We start from the raw sequence: 23961 nt of genomic DNA on the forward strand, positions 1-23961 counted from the left end.
GGCATATCAAATGTTAAATCTGCAAAAAATGGTGTGTAAAATCGAACATTTGTAGAAGAAACTCTCATAAAAATGTTTAATAGCATTTCGCTAAATACTATAAATCTCGAATGAACTACCTTTTGGTAAAAAATCTCCAATAGTCTCTCCCCCTCTCCCCTCTCCCTGAAGGGCTATTTTGTACATCATTCTTGAGTTGCCTGCGTGCAGCACATCAGAAATCAGAAATGTTGTTTTCTTGTCTCGGATTTTAGGAGGGAGGCAATGTCAACGTTGTCACGACTTAAATGAAAGGGAAAATCATCATGAGTTGATTAAGAAGGTTTTCACTTGTATTTTTCCTTCTTCAAGTGTGAATTTGGACAGATATGAACGAGCCGTTTCCCGTTATCGGAAGCCATTTCGAAGAGCAGCAGGAAATATCGAACTCTTCGCAAAGGAAAAACGACTTTCTCTTGGACGTGAGTTTAAGTTCTCACCGTCACGTCGAACCAGTAATTGAAAGAAGGTCAGGGCATTTGTCACCTGAGAGAACCAAAAGATACGGAATGACAGATTTTAGTGATTTAACTGTCGAAAAGAACTTGTTACAAGAATTCGACCCGCTGTCATCTCAAAATGCAACTGACGAAGAAGGCCCTGCGCCAGAAAACACGAAACCATCCTTTGGAAGATTAGACTCGAGAGAAAAGATGGAATTGCATCGAGCTTCGGGACTTATTTTAGGCCGTATTAAAGAAACTAGCTTAGCAAATACAGTCAGTTCGAGTGAACAAGCAACAGCTAGCGGTCTTGACACAGAACCTGTTGATGGTACACACAGTCTTAGTCTTTACGAAAACGACGAAGCATTAGAAAGTTTTGAAGACAAAGATGTTCTTGATAATGCTGCTGCCCAGCAAGGTAAGGTTTCCCATGCACCCTTACAAGAATAAAGCAATTAACTAATTAGTTTTAATTTGTTTATATCAGGTGACACTGGTTTTCTTTTGTCTGTCAAGTGATGTATTAGTTCGGGGGTATTTAGCAAATCGACCACATTTTTCATGGTAGACCATAGAAATGATGTCATGCATAATATGTTCAAAACTCAGCAGGAATCACAAGCCATGAGGCAAGTGGTTTCACTGCAAAGTTTTGGATATTTTGTGGTGCCATTTCTACGGTTTATAAGGGCCAATTTATATTGTCTTAGTACTTGAGACAACCCTCCCCGTGAGTAACCCTGGCTGAGCTAACTCACTTTTTCCTTTGGAGAATTGAACCAGCAACGGTTTACATTCAACCAACCGTTTACACGTATTCATCTCAAGGGGTGAGACAACTGGGGTGAGCGAGTTGTCTGGCCTTGACAAGTAGGGTAACCCTGGTAATTGGGACTACTTTTTCTCTTATAAACACTTTGGCTTGCCTATCCAGGGCAACTCGTGGAGTGCCAAGTGTCACATAATACCTAGATTTTAGGTTTCAAAGCACAGATTGTTATTAAAAGAACAAAACATCACTTACAATAAAATTATCGAATAAATGAAAGAAATTCAATGGAGGGAGGACAACTGAGTATTTGAAGATAATAGGGGTTCGACTGTAATTACCCAGGGTCAACTTTGTCTCAGCTTGCAATTTTCTTTTCAGCTTGAAATTCTTTCAGCTATGAATTTCCAAGTTAATGTAATGAGGATTAACTGCTACATTTTGGATATTGAATTGGCTCTGCAATGTGTAAATTCTTGACATCCAAGGGTGGCGGGGTGGTGGGGAGATTTGAAAATGGCACTGACAGTGGTATCATGGGGTATCATTAATTTTTGCTATAAGTGTATTTTTGGACTATTGATTCATAGCTTATTACATGAAATTTTCGCGACACTTTAATTTCGCGAATTTTGCGATTCCAAAAAAAAGCGAAATTAAAGTGACGCGAACAATAAGTGTCGCGAACATAACATGACGCGAAAATTAAGTGACTCACATTATGCCAACAATCAAGAAAAAATAAGTTGAGTACCACTGAAGGAAGGAATTTTCAATGTAAATGGATGTTGTCGTCAATTGACTCAAGAACAGTAACTCATACACGTACAAGCATGACCTACAGTACTTGTAGACATTGTGGAAACTGCTCTGTTGTTGCTATTGCCGAGAATTAGTCCCGCCCTTGCGTTTTTGTTAATTTTGACGTTATTGTTCCTTTGATGAAGTCTTTTTATTTAATTTAAGGGCATGTTAAATGGTATTGCCAAGGAAATGTAAATTGTGTCGTACTCAAAAACGCGAAATTAAAGTGATTCAAAATACAAAATTTTCGCAAAATCGCGAAATTTAAGTGTCGCGAAATATGCGCACCTCAAAATCGCAAAATTAACATGTCGCGAAAATTTCATGTAATAAGGTAGCTTCATTTTACACCTATCCCTTGCTAAATCGTCTTGTAAATCTCCCTGGCAGTAGACTGGAGCATACCCCCTGGGAGAAGAATACCCAGTAGGAGTTAACAGTATCCCCTAGGAAAGAGGCCTTCCAAGGGGTTAAAAGCGACAAGCGACATGACCCTGAATACTTGCAACACAGGAACATTTTAACAGCGACAAGCAACATCATTATGGCACTGAAATGTGACAGCGACACAATGTGACATTAACACAATTAGCAAGAAAAACGAGAGGAACATTTACAGCTATTGGCTAGGCGACATTAATTCTTAGAAACATGCCACATTGCGACACAGCTAGCCCCCTTGGAAGGCTTCAGGAAAGCATAGTAACCCCTGAGTGAAGAGTAAAGACAAATTTAACCGAGCACAGCTGCTAATTTAGCAACAACAAATGTTGTTTGTTGCAATATTGTTACACCATTTTACCGTTTGTCTTAACAGGTGTAGCAGAAGTAAATTCATCAGAAACAAAATCTACTTTCATTCAGCAAGGCTTGAGTGCAATAAATGATAACTTTCGTGATATCGCCCGACATCGCATACTATCAGTGGCTGGTAAGCGGTTATTTATCACTGTTATTTTCGATACCATACATTATTATAATATGACAAAGGTAGTCAGAAAACCAATTATTACTTAAATCCAGTCCAATATTTCTAAGTAGGTATTGCTCCAAGTGATCCTTCATGAATTTGTGCATTGTAATGGCTTACTGCTACAAACGTAAAAAAAATAAACTTGAATTGTATAAACAACCCTCTTGTAGCTTTTATTTGTTTGTAAAACAATGTTATTTTGGAAATTCTTTTCCAACCGAATGACTCAGTGGGTCCTTGGCCAGAATCCTGTACATACTTTTTACCCTTTCCACTTTAATTTGCTCATATCTATAAAAATCTTTTTCAGTCATGTAATAAATCTCTTGTTAACTAAGCTTGCTCTCGCAGGCCTGGGATCATACTGTGCGAATATCAGCTGAAGGTCTTTACTGTTCAGACCTTCCTGCTCTTGGCCCGTACTGTCGAGACCTTGGACCGATATTCTCCTGGTATGGCCCTCACCCTTGGTTAATAAGATGTACAGTACTTATGGGATTGGACTAACTTAGAGAGGGTTTTACTGGGCAGGGGTTATTTCCAAAACAAGAACTTAGTAGATTAGAAAACTGGAAATGATACATAAAATTTTGGACTAGTCAACTTTCCAAGGAGGAATACAGAAAATTGTCAGTTTCTAAGTTTGTAATGGCAACTGTTTAAATTTAAAGTGAAAATGAAGGTAATGTTAACAATTACTGACACTACATTTTAGATTTTCGCCACTTCCCTGACCAGTGACTATAACTGATAAACGTAAGGACATTTAGAGCAGTTTTCAATTGAGTGTCGTAAAACCAAAACCAAAGTAATCACTCTGGCCAATCACAAAGGACGGAGAGCAACCCATTGTCCAATCAAAACTCGAAGCAATTACACGAAGCGTGGGAAAACATGAGCGAGCAAGTCACAATTGGTTTTGGTTTTACTTCTGATTGGTTGAGAAAGTGGCGCGAGATTTTTAAGCCAATCACTAAGCGGGCAATTCCATGTGAGAATGTGAAAAATTTAGATTTTTAAAAAGTGATTGGACATAAAATCATACCCTGTATTATATTGTTGACAAGTTTTAGTACATAGAAAAATAAGTTTCAGTTCGCTTGTGATAGCAATGCATTCAGGGGGGGTCTCCAAAGTAAGTGTTTATTTTTTTAATAAACAATAGGTGAGAGACAAATTTTTTAACTTGCTTTATAAAATGTGGAAATGATTTGTGTCTACAAACAGTTATATCAGAAGAAATACCTCAAAGGAGTTAATACATAAAAAATATAAATTTCACCCTGAACGTTTTGAAAAAATAGTTATTAACAAAGTAAATTTTGTTACGGACGTTACGTAACGTCCGTAACGTTTACACAATCTTTTTCCATTTTTAAAACAAACATGTAAAAGATTTCAAAGATATTTCTGCCACAAAGCTAAATATTCGTTAGAAACACTTTGGTAAAAAGCAGTCCCTGAAAAACTGCAACATTTTCCAAATCAAAGGCTCTTCGAGCAACCTCATGGTAATTCGATGAAGTGGCGTCCTTCGCTTTGTTTTTCAAATAAACGTTCAAGAATGTAACGGTCTCACTTCATTTGCCTTTAAATGCTTTTTTTTTTTCATGTGAGTTGCGTCAATGGGTCACTGATGCTTTGTGCTCTCCGGCTTCGAAGCGCAAATTCTATTTTTCACCACCAAAATAAATTGTAACCTTTGAATATGGTTTTTACTGTCTTAGATGCGATAAATTGTGTGTTCAATTACTTTTCTGTCAGCACATATATAATATACATACCGGGCAGCGACTAGCCTCCCACGCAGTCGTTCTTAGGGGTGATCGCGTTACACTCCTCCCCGCGATTGCGTTACACGGTGTGGAACACAATCGCCCCTAAGAACGACTGCGTGGGAGGTTAGGCAGCGACAAGCGTTGTTATTTTTTGAACAGCCGATGAAATTTGAGATCTGCTCGCCTCAAAAAGATGAAAAACGGATGACGTGACACGAGGTGACGTAGCGCGAAACAGAAACGTGCTACGCATTTGTGTTTTTCCAGTGAGCTGAAACATTTATTAAATCACGTCACATGCAATAATAATTTTCTATAACAGTTTAAGCGTAACTATATGTAGTCCATAGGTGCTATCAGTAATGTCACAATCTCACTTAATTTGCCTTCGAGTGTTTTCTTGCGTGAATGGGTCATTGATAGCTTTTTTTCTTCAAATAAGCGTTCAATAATGTAACACAATATCACTTTATTTCCCTGTGAATGTTTTATTTTTCCATGGGAATTGCATCATTGATGGTTCGTGCTCTCAGGCTTCGTAGCGCGAATTCTATTTCATCACAAAAATATTTAAGTGTAACCTTTGATCCTTTTAAGCATTAAGTAAATTTGTTTTTTAAATATGTTTACTTTTCTGCCAGCACGTATAGCGTTATTTTAAGCAGCGAATAAAATTTGAGAGAAAGATGCGCGTTTTTGCACGACTCAAAAAGATGAAGAACGGATGACGTGACACAAAGATGATGTGACGCGAAACAAAAACGTGCATGAATGTTGTGTTTACTAAAACGCGTCTTTGAATGTTTTCTTACGTGAATGGGTCATTGATAGCCTATGCTCTGAGGCTTCGTTGAGCGAATTCTATTCTCTTTTATCACCAGAGGATAAGTGTAAGTGATCCTCTTTCGATTTGTTTTGTGAAATTCAGTTTACTGCCCTGAAAGAGAGAGACCCTGGAACGAGGTTGAAGAATAATTTGTTTCTGATTGACATGTGCTGAATGCGTTTATAATAAAAGACCATTCCATCAGCACGTTTCTCGTTTAATGATAAATTAATTGCGGTTTGATATCAGAATCGAGTGAGTGAGTGAGTGAGTGTTCGAGTGAGAAAATGCGGCCCATAACATAACCTCATTACCATTCGGTAAAAATGGTAACAAAACTTTGTTACGGACGTTACGTTACGGATGTTACAATTCTTGAAGCTTGTGATTTTGGACTGTTTCTGCCACAGTTAATTAAAGGCAATTTTGGATATGTGAATTGTCAAAGAAAGCAGTGTTTTAGAGAAGGAATGGATTATACCCACTGGAGTCCAGTATATGTCTGTGGGCTCAGATAGTTTGAGCATGCTCATGCTCAAGGCTGAGTACTTTATGTAAAATGCATGTAGTGTCCTTCATACTGTGTTGGGACATTGCACAGCTTTAACATAAAGTACCAACCAGTTTGATTTATAAAATGTTAAATACAAGCCATTTTGAACTTTTATGTCCAAAAAAATGTGGCCTACAATACAAAATAATATAATATTTCACACAGTGTAACGTCCGTAACATTGGCTGTAACGTCCTTAACGCTAAAGTTCACATAGCATTGTATAATTGCGAAAGTGAGTTTAAATGAAATGAAGCTTTTTGGTTCACACAACTACTATACTTCAAATATTTGGAGCAGTTCATGCAATAAGCCCTGACACTTCACAGGAATTTTCCATTAATACCAGTGCTCTTGCTCATGTGGTTGTTTTTTATGTAACGTCCGTAACGGTGTGTTTTTTGCTCTATTTTAACATATGGGCCAGTCAGGTGGAAAACTTTTATAACTCAATTAATGAATCAGTAGGCACAAACATGATAATCAATGTAACATTGGACAACCTCCTCCTATTCTTTGCCTGTGCTAGATTAAAGTTTCAAAAATGACTCTGAATGTAACGTCCGTAACTGCGGAAATGCCCAAGCGTAGTAATGCAAAACCCAAGCAAACGCAATTTACTTTTGACACTCAAGTGAAAACCGCTCTATAGGCTAATTTAGAAATTCACATCTTACTAACAGTATTTTTTGCTGAAAGAAACAGCCAGATACAGAAATCATTGTATATGTATTACTATTTTTCTGTTTCTTTCACAAGGTGATGATAAAAGTGGCAGGCCTGTTATTGTTTTCTCTGCATGCAGAATTCCACCAATCAACTCCATTGATCACACACGGCTGTTCAGGTTATAATTAATAATATTATTCCATGAGGTGCACGTTGGATATGAGATGGTAGATAGCCATCAAGGCCACTACTACTGTATATCTGACATTTTGTATTTATAAATGGTCAGGGAATTTTATTTTTATCAGGAAAAAGTCAGGGAATTTTGTAAACTGATATCTGTGGTAATCACGAGTATGCATCGCACACCAAAAGCTATTTTAGGTTGTCCTGTAAAGATAAAGTTCCCCTGATAATAACAGTCATGACAAATGCCGCAAAGCAAACTGGTCAAGAGGGACTCTTTAAGTTGGTAATTATAATTACCGTAAAATGTCAGTAAGCCCCCAGGGCAGGGGGCCAAAGAACTTCTTTAAGGTTCTTCAATATTGAGAGTATTGGATAAAAATCTTGTCTTGCATACAATTTCCCATTGGCAGATATTCAATAGCATATTTTGTTGGTGAATCTTCTATCTGCCCTGAATTCGTCTATATTTGTCATTGTGTGCTAATTGTATTAAAAAATCAAAAGTTAACCTAGTCACACTGTCCAGCTAATACAATTTGTGGACGTTTGTTTGTTTTTAGGTATTTGTTATGCACACTAGATCAGTATGTGGAGAATGACTACACTATTGTCTACTTCCATTTTGGATTAACAAGCAAGAACAAGCCAGCAATGTCAAGAGTCATCCAGCTTTACCGCGACCTGGACAGGAAGTAAGTAAACGAAAAAGTCAATGTGATTCTGAATCATTATTTTACTTGATTCTGTGTATACGACTGACCTTGGCTGCAGCTGTTAAAAGCCCAATGAGGGAGGGGATAAAAAGAACTCAATTCTGACTTAGGACTGGTTGTTTTGGTTGGAAATAATTCCCTGTAATTTGTTTTACAAAACTGCCCAATAAAAAGATTGCTCGTTACTAAATTGCAGGTATCGGAAGAACATCAAAGCTCTCTTTGTAGTTCACCCGTCTAGCACTATCAAGCTGATATGGGCAACCATAGCTAAAATTGTGAGGTATGTTTGTTATAATGAACTTTTTCAATCCCACTTATAATTAATAAATATGTTAATGATTTAATCTTTAAAAATTGTTTTATATTATGTTTAAGTACACTGTTGATGGAAAGTTAAGGTTTGAGACAACTTGAAGCCAAGATCAAATCTTATACACTCTTAACTATCATTTTTACTTAAAAGATAAAACTAATTTATTGTGCTTTCAAAATTGCAAATGATACTTGATTATCTTGCTATAAGACTTTGGCATTGCTTTATGCCAAGGCGGTCGATTGGTTTGTTGCTTGCAATCAACCAATCAATAGACCCGAATAGGACTGGGAACTAACTACAGGTCAGAATGGTTTTCCTCCCTCCACAAAAACCAACACTCCAAATTCCAATTCGATCTTGGATGCACGTATATGTCTTTACGAGCTCCTGAGCTCTTCCGTGTCACGTGGGTAAACAAATTACATTTACATTTAATTACATTTACATTTACATTTAAGTTTAACTCAACAGTCAAGAAATCACTGTGAAGAACCATCAAAGCAAAATACTCCTGGGAAGTTAGAGAGGACTTAGGACTAAGTACCGGTATAAATGAAGCTGAGACAAATTATATTTGACAAGTTCTATTAGGTTCAGTAAACAGACATCTCTACATTCTTTTAACACAATGGACCTGTTTAAACAATTATAATGAGACGGTGTTTAACCTTGTCGCTCCCGAGAAGTATCCTTTATTGTATTTCAGATGACTGTCACACTACAAAATAATGCAACTTTTGTTGAACAATCATTCAACACCAAAGTTTTCACTACAGCTCCTTTTAAATGTCTGTTAATTTTTGACAAATTTCCTGAAAAACCCTCTTGAGAAACCGTCGTCGTCACTGCTGCATGCATTGTTTGTCATTTATTTAATACGCAATCTGTGTTTCAGTCCCAAGTTTTCAAGAAAGCTGTTTTATGTACCTCGACTTCATGATCTAGCAGAATTTGTTCATCTTGATCAGATAGACATACCTGTGCAAGTCAAAGAGTAAGTACACCAGCCTTTACACGTTTTGTTATTGTGTGTCAGAATATCGATCAAGAAAAGCAATGTGACAAAATGAGCATGCTTGCCAGCTGTTTACTGATTACTAGATACTGTACTATCACTTTTCAGGCATGATGATGAGATTCAAGTGAAACATGTCGCACCTAAAGAGCCATCAGGAGTGTTTTATGCAACTCCAGCAGAAATCCCTAAAACACAACAATTTGGTGTGTCACTGACATGGTGTGTATAATTATTTAAGCTGGATTTCCACTGATAGTAGCACTTCACGTTATGTGCATACGTTCATGCAACAGTTTTATTGGCTTTATGTCACTGTGTAAAATGAAATTTATGGATGGCTTATGTGTGTGGAAAAAATGAACCATGTTCAACATAAAGGTAAAGTCTGCATCTAATCTCGTTCCCAGATCTCGTGGGCGAAGCCGAAGGCGAGATCTGGTCAAATCTGATTTGTACCACGTGATTGCCTGTCAGGAATGCAATCTAAGAAAATGGCAATCAAATAAATAACCAAATATCTAAGAAAATGGCAATCAAATAAATAACCAATCCTCAACCAAATGAATAACGAATGCTTTACCATTCTCGTCTTTCCTGGAATAATATCTAGCAGAGTATTTTACTAAGCAAAAGGCAATTATGAAGGCTTTAGGGTGGGTAAAAATATTTATTTGATTTAAAAAACTGTTCATTCGGCAGTTACATGCAATGTCTGAGACATGTCTAGGTTTTATGCAAATTTGATCCGGTCACATAATCAAACGTAAATATTCTTACGGCAGATTCTCTGTTTTTAAACATCGTTATTCGTTTGAAATAGCTTTATAATGCTACAAAGAACTAAAACAAAATCTTCTTGTCTTTTGAGGCCGACTGTAAACAACGAAACGTTCCAAAAATGATATATATTATGATTGCGTGCATCATCTATAATTTGCATAAAATACAGACATTGAATTCCCTTGGGGCCGCATCACACGTTCAAATTTTAGCGCTGTGACAGCCATGCTTTGAAAGAGCCAATCAAAAAAATTGAATTTTCTTACTTGGCCAGATCTCGCCTTCCGGCTTCGTCTACCCGCGAGATGTGGGAACAAGATTACCGGTAGTCTGCATCGAGCCTTAAGTGGCCCGTACAGGCTGGAGCTTCTCCCGGATTCTGTAGCCTGAAGTGACTAGGAGTATTTCTACTCCCCCCTCGAACCCGGACGGCTCAATCTGGAGTCCAGCATGCTAACCATTAGGCCACTGCGCCTCCCATAGAGCCAGTTAAATTTGAACTTGTTAACTTTGCTTAGTGTTCAGTGTTAAATTCCTTATTTAATTGTTTAACTTTCAGTAACTTACTGGGTACGCGACTTACTAGTAAAGACAAAATATATTAATTTTTTTCCTCTGCGCCCTGCATGGGGTCCAAACTTTTCATAATTTAAGTCACTTTCTTCCTCTTTTTATTTTAAGGATGAGGGAAAACAATAATGGGGAGTGCATCCCACCTGTGATGTCAACATCAGTGAAGTTCTTAAGAGAAACTGGTAAGGGAACAATGAAACTGCATATTATTAAATTATATAATTATCAGTAATTTTCTTGTCAGTATTAGGACAGCTGCTTATTGAATACCAAGGCTAAAACAATGTGTCTGTATAAATTACTGCATTTCTTTAAATAAAGGCCATCCCTCAATTTATCCCCCGACCCCCTCAAATGTTCTGGCCCCTCCTTTGGTAAAAATATTTAAAATAATCACAACTCAAAATAATCGGCCCTCCCCCACCCCTTCCCAATCTGCCTTGAATAATCAACCCCCTTTATCTACCTCAACTAAATATTTCATTCTTTTCCCGTCATGTTAAACATTTACACCTGAATATGAATGTTTTGAACTCTGATGTCAAGGATATTGATGACTTCCCCCCCCCCCATTTCCTCCAATTATTGACTACCCTCAAATAATCACCCCTATTTGGTGTAAAAACTAAAATATTTTTTATTTGCCCCCAGTTATTATTCAGAAAGAAATGGTTTGTACATGTTAAATAAATTCATTATTAATTAGTATATCCAGTCATTGATTTAAATAGCATTCACAAAAAGTTTTATATATTTTAATAACAGCATTAGAAGTTGAGGGAATTTTCCGAAGATCTGGCAATATGAAAACCGTTAAAGATATTACCCAGATGTTCAACAAAGGTTAGTTTGTTGCAGTTTCCTTTTACAAGTAAAGTTTTCTTAGTTTAGGCATATAACAGCTTTGGTTATATTCAAATGTGTGCACTGGTTTGCAGGCTTACAAATGAAAAAACTTATTTTTGCGATGCAAGGCAGTCAATGTGGTCGAGGATGGAAAAACTCCACCAGAATTTTCTATCCCATTTTGCGCCAGGTATTTAAATCCAGAAATTCCTGCCAGATGTATATAAGATTCAGCAAGAAACATACCCTACTTATGTGCTAATAAATTATTCCCTGCTAGGTGTAGCCTCCTTCGCAGATGTTCTTTGGACTTGTCACCCATTCCTCAAAGAAGGTCTGCAAAGGAGGCTCTGCTAGACACAGGTTCCATTCTCTTTCTACTCTGAATAAGAGAAGGCAAACTGTTCTACTATCAGTGGTGAACAAGGCCTCTACCAGACTATATCCATAGGCAAAGTGTTTGCCATAAATTTAATATATATTGTTTACTTTTAGGTTTTGAAGTACGCTATAATGACCCAGAAGACATCCACTGTGCAGCAGTCATTATAAAGAGGTTCTTAAGAGAACTTCCAGAGCCAATCCTGACATTCAAACTCTATGATACAATTGTTACTAGCACATGTAAGTATACAACATGCACTTAAAGATTTACTGCGAGTCTTCACTCAGATATTCTATTCTGTGAGCACCCTGTTGCCAAGAAATCTTGCCTTAGGACTAAGTCATCGATCAGGAAGTTAACTGACAGAGAAAGCAGCATATGTACAGATTTTACTATTATACAGACATGCCCTTATAGTTGCAAAGATTGTAACAATTACAGCAACTGTAACAATAATTATTATTGTCAGATGGTGAGTGTTAGTTTCACACTGAGGTCCTTTTCTCTTTTTCTTCGCCTTAGTAATTCCTGATGAAACAGAGAAGCTGAAAGAAATGTGGCATATCCTACACAATGAACTACCAGAAGAAAACTTTCTTCTGATAAAATTTCTTATGGAGTTCTTAAATGAGGTAACTGAGTATCTGTTCATTTAATAGCAGACTGGTCTTTTCAGTTGAATACCCTGAAAAAAAATCAATTCTTCTTTTATACACATTTTTTTAATAATATTATGTTAGTTGTGATAATTTGCTGAACAGTGCATAATTGACAGTTTTCCACTACAGTATTACCAATAAGCTGATGGGATTCTGAGGAGAAATACTGTTGCCGGTAGTTACTTAGTACTCGTGATCAAGATCTTTGGTGTTTAGGAAAGGAAGGAGAGATCACCTAATTTCTAATAAAGTCACATAACCCTATGTACCACTTGAATGATTTGTTTCTTTCTTGGCAGGTACTGGAGCATTCTGCTGTGAATAAAATGACGTCAAAGAATCTGGCCATTGTGTTTGGGCCAAACCTGGTGTGGTCCAAGTCACAGGCTGCTTCTCTTGATGCCATGTCACAGATCAATTCTTTCACTCTACTTATGCTGGAAAATGTCAGTTATTTGTTTGAAACCAGGTGACTGCAGTTGTAGCACTCTGTATAACAGCACTTAAAGGGAAGTGTTATGTACATTTAGTTGTATAAAGCTAAGCATGCACATAGTGTGGAAGCATACCGTATTTTCTCAATGAAACACCCCCAGCGTTTATTTCAAACTTGGCTCCGTGGATCCGGCATTTATTTGAATGGTGCAGTTTATTTTGAGCGAAATGTATTATTAAACAAGGGTTTTTAATCATTATTTGTGACATGAATGTATCTTGCTATCATACCTAAATCATATTACACCTCAAATAAACGCCTAAAAGGCTTACTTACCACTCTACCTTGGAGACCCGGCGTTTAATCGAGAAAATACGGTAACTTATAATATTTAGAGTCAGAGCTGTATATTTGTTTGTCTAATGTTCATTGTTTCAGAAAATATCCATACCCTCCAATGGATGGTTTTTTGGTCTGAATCCCCCACCCCTTTTGAATTATCCTGTTAAGCGATGTACATTCCTTTAAAAATTTTGGCTTTAAAGAATCCACACCCCCTTAGAGTTTCCAATGACAATCCATGGGGTGGGGAAATATCCGGAAATTGTAGGAACATCTTCGGAACTCTTCGGAAATCTCCCGAAATAGTCGGAATATCTTCGGAAAATGTGGAGAAGGTTATCTCACACCTTTGATTAGAAAAAGTTGGCAGGTATAAATTATGCAGGTATCCTCAGAGACCCAAGGGCAGGGCAGGAAAAGTCTATAAGGCGAAAAAAAAATTGGCAAAGAAAAGTCAAGAACAAAAAGAAAAGCTCTTCTTTTCATTCTTGACTTTTCTTCACCAATTCTTTTTTTGCCCATATAGACTTTCCCCCACCTCTCACTAACTTCCCCTGGGTCTCTGAGGATGTAATGCAAGGTGAATCTGCAGTTAATCTGAATGTTTAGTCTCTAACTAGATCTGAGTTTGCCCAAAGAAAGGTACGGCAAGAGAAATATTATTTTTGTTATAATTTGCACTAGTGCTCTCTTGGGCCACTCAATAATCCAGGAGAATATAGTGTTCACATAACTCTCTTGTAAAACCCATGGATGTTGTAAATAACAAAAAAATTCATTAAGGCATAGCATGCATAACAGGGGCAAAATAAACCACCTGTTCTGCAGGCTAATATTAAGGTGTTTCATATTCAACTATCTCTTTGCATCGAATGGGTTTCTGCTCATGATTGAAGACAGGTAAACTTTTCAGTCTCGTGAATAACATATACTGGACAAAAGAGATGTATTCATTTGAAAAAATGATTGCTTTAGACATTTAACAGTTTTGTAATTTGAGTTTATTTATGGCCGGTGTAAACCAAGACTGAGTTAATACATAGATGAACTGAAAATGTATAAAAAGAAAGAACTTATCGAAGAGCTGAGATAATTATTTCAATAAATATAATTATTGTTACCGGAATTTGTTTCTGTAAGTTATTTTAAATGTGCTATAAAATTGATAGTACTAACTACCAGTATTCCACGCAGCAGAGTGCAAAATGATCAACCCCATTTCCAGGGTCTCTCCCCCCCCCCCCTAGAGCGGGGAGACCCGCCAACAATTGCCTCAAAAACCAACTGAAACGCTCCATAGGGTAAAATCATGCAATTTATTTAGCTTCCTTGGTTAGCAATGGCTTGCAGCAGTTATTGCATTATTGTTCAATCTCGAGTTCAAAGTGCAGGTAGCTTTCTTTTATCTTTTCAATTTCTGTGCTCAGTATGTCAGCAATATGGCGGTTTGTCATACGTCGGTAACATCCAGGAACGGCAAGACCCACTTCACGTTTTTGTTTTCCACAAACTTTGACCCTGATGATGATGAAAACATCACTATCGAACAATAAACGACATCTATAGGCTTTGCATTAGCTCAAATAAGATTAGTCCCCTACCCACAAACTCTGTTTTCTAGTTTACTCCGTGAGCAAACTACACATCTTATTTCTTTTGTTGACATTGTTTCTTTTGACATTGTTGCTTTTGTTCTCTAATAATAAACACCTCAAATCCATTTAAACCCCCTCCCCCCTCACCCTCCAGGACCCCTTAAATTTAATATACACCACAGGAATTTATTAGATTATTTACGGTATAATTATACTGGGGTATTATAAAATCCCAAACTCGTCATTTCTTCCAAATCGACTCCTTTTTTCAGCAGAATATATAATTTCTTGAAACATGATTTTTTATAACCATCAGTTGAGCTGTTTTTGTTTGTTTTTTTGTTTCTTTGTCTTTCAAATGACATATGTACCAGCAGTGAAACAGATTTAAATTCTTTATTGGCACCACTTTCAACTCATTCATATTAATTTTACATGAAGATTTAAGTTATTACTACTTACAATGTTACCAAATTTTTTATTCCCTTTTACAATATGAGAATTTTTATGAACACCAGTTGGCCATGGTAGGAACTGACTGTGGATTTATTTTCTCACACTTTTGGTGAACTCTTTTTGTGTGATGTAAGGCTGTGTTCACACTTAGTACTGGGGCACAGTCCCTGAGTACAATTCTCGCTGGGCACTTGTGTAAACATTCTATTTTTTTCAAGTGCCCACTCCATAATTCGGGCGCGGTGCCTGTGCTCGAGTACAAGGTCTTGTAGGGGACTTAATGGTACTTGGTACTTCGGTTTTCTGTGTGTAAACATGGCGCTATTTTTGGCCAGTGCCCAGGTACCAGTGCTGCCACACTAAGTGTGAACACGGCCTAAGATGATGTAAAGTATGACCTCTGTACTAGCAAACGTGTGAAATTGACCTGTGGTCCTCAAAAAGAAAAAATCATGCGTTTCCTGGTCTACTAGCAAGACTTTTTGATCTGGACTTTGACAACTGCAAGTAGTTGAAAAGGATAAAAAGATACTTTTAAAAAAAACTTCATGCTATTAGTCATATTAGGCTCTTTGATTGTGAAGTTGTGGGAGAAAAGGGGGAATCAAAATCTGGTCGAGCCAGCTCATAAGTCAAGTTCCACTATCCCTGTATTTAACATTTTATCTACTAAGAAACATTGTCTTTTGTCACCTTTGGCTGTGTGGACCTTAACTTTTGCATACTTTAAACTAGCTAATTGAGCCTCCTCTATAAACAGACACCTTATGTATGAGTGAGCCATGGTCAAGGGACAAGGAGGACGCCCACAGAAGGGAGACAAAAGACACTATAGAATTATTATGCATGGTAGCAGAAAGCCCCCACGTTATACCAAATCTATTGTACAGATTACAGAAGAATACCAGTAAGTAGGAAGTTATGACTCGCACATTGTTAAACATACAGTTTTGAATGAAATTACACTAAAGCACTTTTCAATTGAGTGTCGTTAAAAATCCAATATTATTCAAATGGCCAACCACAACAGTCATAAATAACACAAACCAGTTCACAATTAAAAGACCTTAAATCAAATATACCTAAACTGTGACAAATTAAAGTCATTAGGATTGGCTGCATAGGTGGCAAGATGTTTTTTAAACCACACATAGAGCACAGTAAAACTATTCTAAATCACTCTTTAAAGGCCTGGCAAAACAAGGAAACATGTTTCCATAATAATTATGGAAACACGTTTCCTTTTGAAAAATTAGTGTTTCCTTGTTTTGCTATGCTTCCATGCCGCATGGAAACACAAAATGTTTCTGCAATGTAGCAGAAGCAAATTTTGCTTCTTGGAAACAAAATTGACGCTGGAAACGATGCTTCCCATGTGGCAAAACTGTGAAACATTGGAGAAACATGCGCACACTACAGGTGACTCTGGAAACATGTTTCCTCGTTTTGCCAGGCCATTTCTTTAATGATACATTAGAGTGATTTTACTTCAACCGTGAAATAGTTACTACTCAAATAGATACTATTAGACACTTATTCCATTGTTTTCTTTTGTTTAGTTTTCACTATTTAGCACTAATTGTAAGATGTTGTTTCACGGGTTAAAAAAATCACTCTACTGATAGTCACTCTAATACTATTTATTCACAGTTACAACGTTTGAGGTCAACATTGTTAATTGTTCAGAGGAAGATACTCAACTTCCTCCTTCATCTGTGTTTGAACTCTCAATTTCCGAGTTACTGGGTGAAGTGTCTGTCTGATTTGCACTACTCTCTGGAGAGATGCGCAATTCTATGCTACTATCATCACCATTAATGTCTCCATTACCAGGGTCAGTTGTACCCTGCCCTTGAAGATCCTTACGAAGCCCATTGAAGAAAGGGAACCCCACAGGAGGTGCTTGATATCCATAGGGTGGTACCCCTGGGGGAACATATGGAAAGGGGAAACCAAATGGTAGTTGAGAAGGCATGCCAAACCCTCCTCCACTTGCAGGTGGCATCATTCCAAACGGCAACTGACCTGCAGTGCCATTAAACATAGGGGAAGGAGGTAGTGGTACACTAGGGTGCAACGCTATTGGAATGTAGTGAGTGCCTGCTGGGTGGAGTGCATAAGTTGGAATAGCATAAGGAGGTGCTAGGAAGGGTGCACGAAGTGGAATATTCCCTCCTTGCAGAAGCATGGAGGGGATTGAAGGTGCGGAAGGGCCAGTTTCGTTTCCGTTCCTGGCAGTGGTTGCACCTCTAACTCTGCTGCCGTTTGTTCTGTTACCACTTTCATCTTCCTTTTGTGAATTGCCTGATATCTCTGCAAGATCATCATCCAGGCATATTGCTGAATCACTTTGGGTATCCCTGGCATTATCAGAACTGTTGTCATTGTCACTACTGGCTGATGTGCTGTTGCCATTACTGCTGCTGCTGATCTGTACCTTGTTATTGCTGCTGTGATGAGCATGAAGTCGAGCTCTTTTAGCCTTTCCTCCTTTGCTACTCCCACTCTTTTGTCCCATACTAGAAGATGTAGATGATGATGATGATGAGTTCCCTTGGAAGCTTCGTTTTGACGCAGTACGTTTTCCATTCTCTGTGCTGACTTTTCCTTTGGAATTGAAGACTTCTGAGTTGGACTCGGCCAACAACTGGATCTGGTGCCGCAGGTGTGCCATAAGTCTCTGGAAACATGGCTGTTGCATGTCCATTGCTTCTACATTGACCAGAAAACGGAAAACTTCTTCAGTGCAGTCCTTGTACCCGCCAAAGTGGTCGACTGGCTTGATTTCTGCATCTGATTTGTCCTTCACAGCTCCCACAGGTTTCTTTTTCTCACGGGCACCTGTATAGAAAAATTCAATGAGTGCTTTGTGTGTGGGTGGGGACAGGGGGGTCTGAACCGCCCACCTCCCGTACCTTGCACTCCAGCTTTCCACACCTTTTACTCCCGCTTCCTGCCCCTTTCTGTGGTGGTTCCCATCTATTTGTCCCAAATCTACTGTGAAATATAATGAAATGTTGCAAAATTTTACTCGTTTTATTCCAGCTCCCGTCACCTTAGGAATCCCTCTTCCCCCTCTCTTCCCCGCCTCCCGCCCCTTTTCTCCCGGCCTCCGGCCTCCCATGTCCCCCCTGTTCCACCACAAACTCCGGAGCACAATCAAACTGGAACCAGGATTTCCTGGTTCCGGTTTTGGATTCATCCAGAGCCATTGAGTTTCCTGACCGCTGATTAAGGGGAACGCATGCGCTGGCTCTGCGAACAAGCTTGGACGAGATATGGGCAAGGACTTTTGAAGACTAGTTAAAAAATTCCAGGACTTTCAAGGACTTTACCAGATTGAAGGACTTTCCATGGGCAAGATTGTACAAATTAAACCATGGAACTAGTTTCCAACGAAATTTCTGCTGGCAAGCATAGTAATGGGACATAAATCAATGACCATTTATTGGCCAGGATGTATACTTCTGACTTTTGAGACACAACGATAGTTCTGGGCTTGTCTAAACTATACTAGTCGCATACCTTCCGTTTTGACGTCTTTGTCTTGTTTTTCAGTGAGTCGACCTCGAAGGGCCTTTAAATACTCCACAGTTAGCTCCAAGATCTCTGCCTTCTCGAGCTTTCCCGATCCCTGCCACAGACAGAAATGGACAATTTTTTCAGAAATAACAAACAATGACCAGTCATAGGCATGCAATGCATAAAGAGGGCTGCAAATGCTAGACGATGATATTATAATCCAGTATCACAGGCATGCAATGGGTACAGAGCGCTAAGATGCTGGACTATACATTTATATTATAATCTAGTATTACAGGCATACATTCCTAAAGTTTTTGGCCTTTGAGACCCCTCCCACCCCCAGGAATATCCAATCTCTTATCTGGGGGGGGGGGAGCAATTTATGGTGCATTTTCTGCAACCACAAATTGTATATCAATATACATCTATTGAACTAGTACCTGTTTTCCATTACTTTGTGCTGGCAGAAGCTGGGAAAGTTCTCCCAAGGATGTGTTGATACGATCACGGCGCCTCTTTTCTATCACTTTGTGGGAACATTCAGACTGTAAAAAATGAATTTTTTTATTACATAAATCTACAGCTGTACAAGGCTTAAAAGTGTAACATTATTTACCAAAAAAAATATCGTTATATTTGTGATAATATATATAAGAAACAGTAAACAATGTACATTGTCTCTGCCTGCTCCATGATATTGTTACCTCAGTAAATAAATTTATTGCGAAATATTTTTAGGTCTTACATTTTTTGTGTTTGTTTTACATTGTTTAGAGACAAATAATGACATTTTGCAGTGTGACTGGACATTTCCAAAAAAATCGGTCTGGACTTCACCACTTTTGTAAAGAAAAAGTCAACTTTACACAGGGCCATAAGTGCCTATATATGCATGGCCCCACGTAAAGTTGACTGAAAGTGGCCAGGTCCGAGACAAATTTTTGATGGATCTGTACCCAATTTTCTCTGTCATGTAAACGCACTTTTAACCACCACTAATAACTTTTGAGTTACCGTAAAAGCTCTATAAAACCTATTTTATTTTAAGACCTTTCGAAGGGGGATAACTAGAGATAATTAGGGCTTATTTTTAAATCATACCTTAATAAGGCAGTATATATGTTGTGGTTCACTTTTACCCTTGGTTCATATTTTATTTTCCCTTGTTTTAAACTCATTATCATACATTATCATACCCAAAAACAAAGAAGAATAAAATTTGAACCAAGGATAAAAATTATTGAACCACAACATATACACAGTAAACGGTCATAACTAGCATATAGTGTGGGTGACCTTGGACAGTAGAGACTTGGGGAACATTTGAGAAAATATTATGTTGAAAACACTCGCTTGCTGTCGTCTAATATACATGCATTATATTGCATAATAACTACAATAACTCAGATTGCATGTGTCAAAAACCAACATGAAAATTTTAAATTAATAAAACTCTAAAATTCTTTTTTTACAAAAAACTTACCCCTCGATCCTTCTGCTTCTTAGCTGATGCGGACTCGTTGCCTTCACCAGAACACGAATCCCCATTTAAACTCAAGTCGTCTTCCACAACGACAGACTCGGGTCGTTTGGAGTTTGAACGCGATTTTTGGACGCTTGCTTCGAAGCTTTTCTTTGGAGTTATCGGTCGAAAACTACTTTCCGACAAATCGCTCGAGACACTGATATTAGCGTCGTTCAAGCTCGAAACATCTTCCATGACAACATTTGCAGATCGCTTGCAGTTCGAGTTAGAGTTTGTGTTGCTCGCCGTGTTTCGTGACTTTCAGAAACGTGGCCTTGTTTTCCCGTAATTTTCGATTGCTACAGGATCGAACCAGTCGGATCTATTTTTCAGTGATATATAAAGGTTAAATCAGAGGACGATATTTGGACCAAACTATCCTTTGCTAATCCGACAGCGAAATTTTTCACGTTTTGGAACATGCTTATCGTAAAAACACGAGACTTGTAAATTGCACACGAGAGTCAAGGGTCGTGAATGTTATATAACAAAGCACTAGCCGCCCCATTGATACACAGAATTGAGCGGAACACGTTTAAAACTCAGCAATAAAAATTTTTAACCAAATCATTCAAAAAAAACTTTAAAATAACATCAAAAATGAGTTGGAAATGAAAAAAATTAACAATATGATCAAAAAAAGAATGTTTTTTGCACAAGTTGAAACCCCATTTCCGGTATGCGTGATGTGAAATCTCGTGTTTACTTGGAACTTTTGTTCGTTCCCAATCCACTCACTAGAATCGCGGCCGCTCGTGACTTATAACAGTACGTACGGACTCCGTCCCCGGTCGGGAAGAAATATACCGACGTATGTTTCAATGCAGAAAGAAAGGGTCTGCCGTGGAACTAAAACAATGTAATTTGAAGAACGACAAGCCTGTATTTATTTCTGTATGTTTTCAATCTTTTTCAATTTAACGTTCACCTTTTTTTCTGATATCATGCAAAAAATAATGATGATTAATAATCCACTTAGGGGAGAGAGGAGAGTAGTTCTTCGTTTTATCACGCGACGAGCATTTTCACACGTGTTTCACATAACGCGTGAGTGAACTTGCGCTTCGTGAATGCCAAAGACACAACAGAGAGAAATATGGAGGGCACAAAATCGACATGTCTCATTTTCGCTTCGATTCAATGTACGATCTCAGTCTGCAAAATCAGGGTAGATTTGAGAATCGGCTACCGAAAAAAAAATACACTTTAAATTTAATATTTTTCTCAGTGTTATTCAATGTGACAGCTGACTAAGTGAGATAACGGCTGGGAAATACATCCTGACGACTATTGCACGCATAAAAATTCTAAACATGTTTTGCACACATATCAGTGATTGTGCTAAAAGTCAGGCAAAAACGGAAAATATTAATAATAATCCCTAGAGTTGATGTTTGCGGGCGTAACCATGTTTTTGGCGGTTCTCATTCTGAGTCGGGCCAAAAAAAAGGCATATTTACGCCGGCAAACATCAAATCTATTCTTTCCTGGGGCGTTCGCAGTGATTGTTGAATTAGTGCCTGTGCTCCAAATAATTTTAAGACACAGTCTCCCTCTCGAAGATAAACCGAAAAGTTTTGAAACAGAAGTTTCCATCCGAAAATAATACCCCCCCACTCCACCCCTGTTTTACAGTCGCTATCAAGCGTTCACGTGTTACGTCACAAAGAGTAAAACAAGACAAAAAGAAATTTCTTTATTTCTGGGCTCTAAAACGTGCGGGTCCGGCGCTCTTTTTGTAGCGATGACGTTTTTTGTTTCTAAAAAAAAAATAGCTATTGTCACGTGTGATGAATACAAAAGTACACCAGCTGTTCTACTCTTGGACACTCGAAATGTACAAGGGAAAAGATAAAGTAAGAGGGTCACTTGTTACACCAGTGATGTGGGGTGGTATCGGAAAAAGCCGAGCAGGGTCTGGGAAGGAGGGAAGGACTAAGCGAGCCTGTCGACAGGCTAGTTAGTGAACACTTTTTTGACTTATCATATTTTTATCGTATTTTTTCTTGTACGAAATGACTTTTACTTTTATTAAATGTTGGGTATAAAATTTTCGCCTTCATCAGTAAGAAAATAGAAAATAGTCGTATCTGCTTGACAACGCATCTCCGGAGACCCAGGGGCAGTTAGTCGGGGTGAAACGAAGTAAACCCGAAGCGGCGAAAGTTTTCTAGAACGGCGGAAAGAGCCCCTGAGAAACAAGTCTTTTCAGACCATTTTCAAACGGCTCTGTGAATGCTGGCTCCTGATTGAGCAGAAAAAATCCTTTGTATTATTCTGCCCAATTGACAAACAGTAACTTAAGGTTCACTTTCGTGTGTTCTGGTTATGTGATGAGCAGGTGTCAAGGTTATTGCATTGTGCATCCTTACTGCACAGATTTTTACGTGTGATTAGTAGGGCGTTTCCATAAGTTGCTCGGCAACGTTTTGGCAACTTTTCATGTTTCGAGCAACTTTTTATCCTTCAAACAACTTGTTGCATTTTAAACAATTTCTAGACCGAAATTATCCGATTGTTGTTCAAAGGCCATACGAACGTTTCCGAAGATTAACAACTTTTTGCCGAAGATTTTCGACGAACATCTGAAGACGTTTCAACTTACGGCTCATTCTGCATTAAAACATTACAAAACTCGTCAGCAAACGTGACGTTATCGATATGTTCACTATTTTCAGCACGTAGCAAGTTTATTTTGCAACAAAACAACAACAAATAAAACAAACCTTGATTATGTACCAAAGCAGAATTTTAACTATTCACTGAAGCTTTCTGTAAAATACTAACAAAACTTGGTCTTCGGGGAAGACTGTTAATACTAAGTCGATTTCAATCTCATTGATACTCCTCTTGTGGACTTTAGTTTCTTGGGGGAGGGGCCGAGGGGGTGGGCGCTTTTTAACTCAGGCTTTTCCTACCTTCAGGGTGTGGGCTTATTCGAGGTTGGGCGCTTAATCGAATAAATTTGGAGAAATTTTCTTGATTAGAAGAAGCGTTTTGGTTTTTTGGGCAACTTTCGTGCAACTTCGTTAATCAAAAGCAACTTTTTTGGATTTTTGAAGCAACTTTCGAGCAACTTTTCATGAAATAACGGGCAACTTTTTGGGAAATCTTAAGCAACTTGAGGAAAGCCCTAGTGATTAGCGAGCACATATACAAAATGGCAGATTTTTCTATACGGCTTGGCTTGCGAGGAAGACACCCTTCGTGCGGGGTGTAATCATTTGCATTTTATTTTTAAACCTCGCGCGCTTCGCTATTCTTCCTGCGATTGGCGTAATCCATTGGCTGACTACTGCAAAACTCGCAATCTTGAATGGGAGGGGGGGGGGGGGGGGAGGGGCACTACAGCATATTAAAATGGATACATTTTGTGCCCATTAAATGCTGAATGCAGCCGTATAGTTGGCGGGATTTCCCACGTCAGTGCTTTGATTCGGCGAAACCTTGAACGAGGGAGGCAAAGCTGCGAGGAAAACTCTTATCTACTTTACTCCCCATTTCCCTCGTGGCTTTGCCACTGTCGTCGGTTCACCAGACTCGCGCGCGAAATCCGCCAATTACACTGGACTGTATATATCGGTAGGCTAAGGGTAACAATGGTATTAGAACGGTTTTCACTTGTGTCAAAAGGAATTCGCGTTTGTTAGGTTTTGCACTTCTACGCTTAGTGATTGGTTTACAATACTTGCGTCACTTTCTCGTCCTATCAGAAGTTAAACCAATAGCAATTATCGTAACTC

The 23961-nt window shown here is 38.3% G+C and overlaps 2 protein-coding genes across 2 annotated transcripts; one reads left to right on the plus strand and one right to left on the minus strand.

Moving 5' to 3' along the window:
- Nucleotides 1-46: 46 nt before the first annotated feature.
- LOC144643848 (rho GTPase-activating protein 8-like) lies at nt 47-14237 on the plus strand. The gene is made up of 12 exons (XM_078503230.1): nt 47-903; nt 2876-2989; nt 6948-7035; nt 7607-7738; nt 7956-8042; nt 8974-9072; nt 9202-9315; nt 10558-10631; nt 11215-11292; nt 11791-11919; nt 12203-12312; nt 12639-14237. The coding sequence occupies exons 1-12, from the start codon at nt 369-371 to the stop codon at nt 12810-12812; spliced, it is 1734 nt and encodes a 577-aa protein (XP_078359356.1). The 5' UTR covers nt 47-368; the 3' UTR covers nt 12813-14237.
- Nucleotides 14238-15089: 852 nt separating this feature from the next.
- LOC144643851 (uncharacterized) lies at nt 15090-20657 on the minus strand. Its single transcript, XM_078503233.1, has 4 exons — nt 20177-20657; nt 19134-19238; nt 18694-18802; nt 15090-18009 (listed from the first exon to the last, which is right to left on the minus strand). The coding sequence occupies exons 1-4, from the start codon at nt 20411-20413 to the stop codon at nt 16865-16867; spliced, it is 1596 nt and encodes a 531-aa protein (XP_078359359.1). The 5' UTR covers nt 20414-20657; the 3' UTR covers nt 15090-16864.
- Between the last annotated feature and the right edge of the window lie 3304 nt (nt 20658-23961).

This window comes from Oculina patagonica, chromosome 2 (assembly GCF_052425735.1).
Source record: "Oculina patagonica isolate OP01 chromosome 2, crgOcupat, whole genome shotgun sequence".
Lineage (NCBI taxonomy): Eukaryota > Metazoa > Cnidaria > Anthozoa > Scleractinia > Oculinidae > Oculina > Oculina patagonica.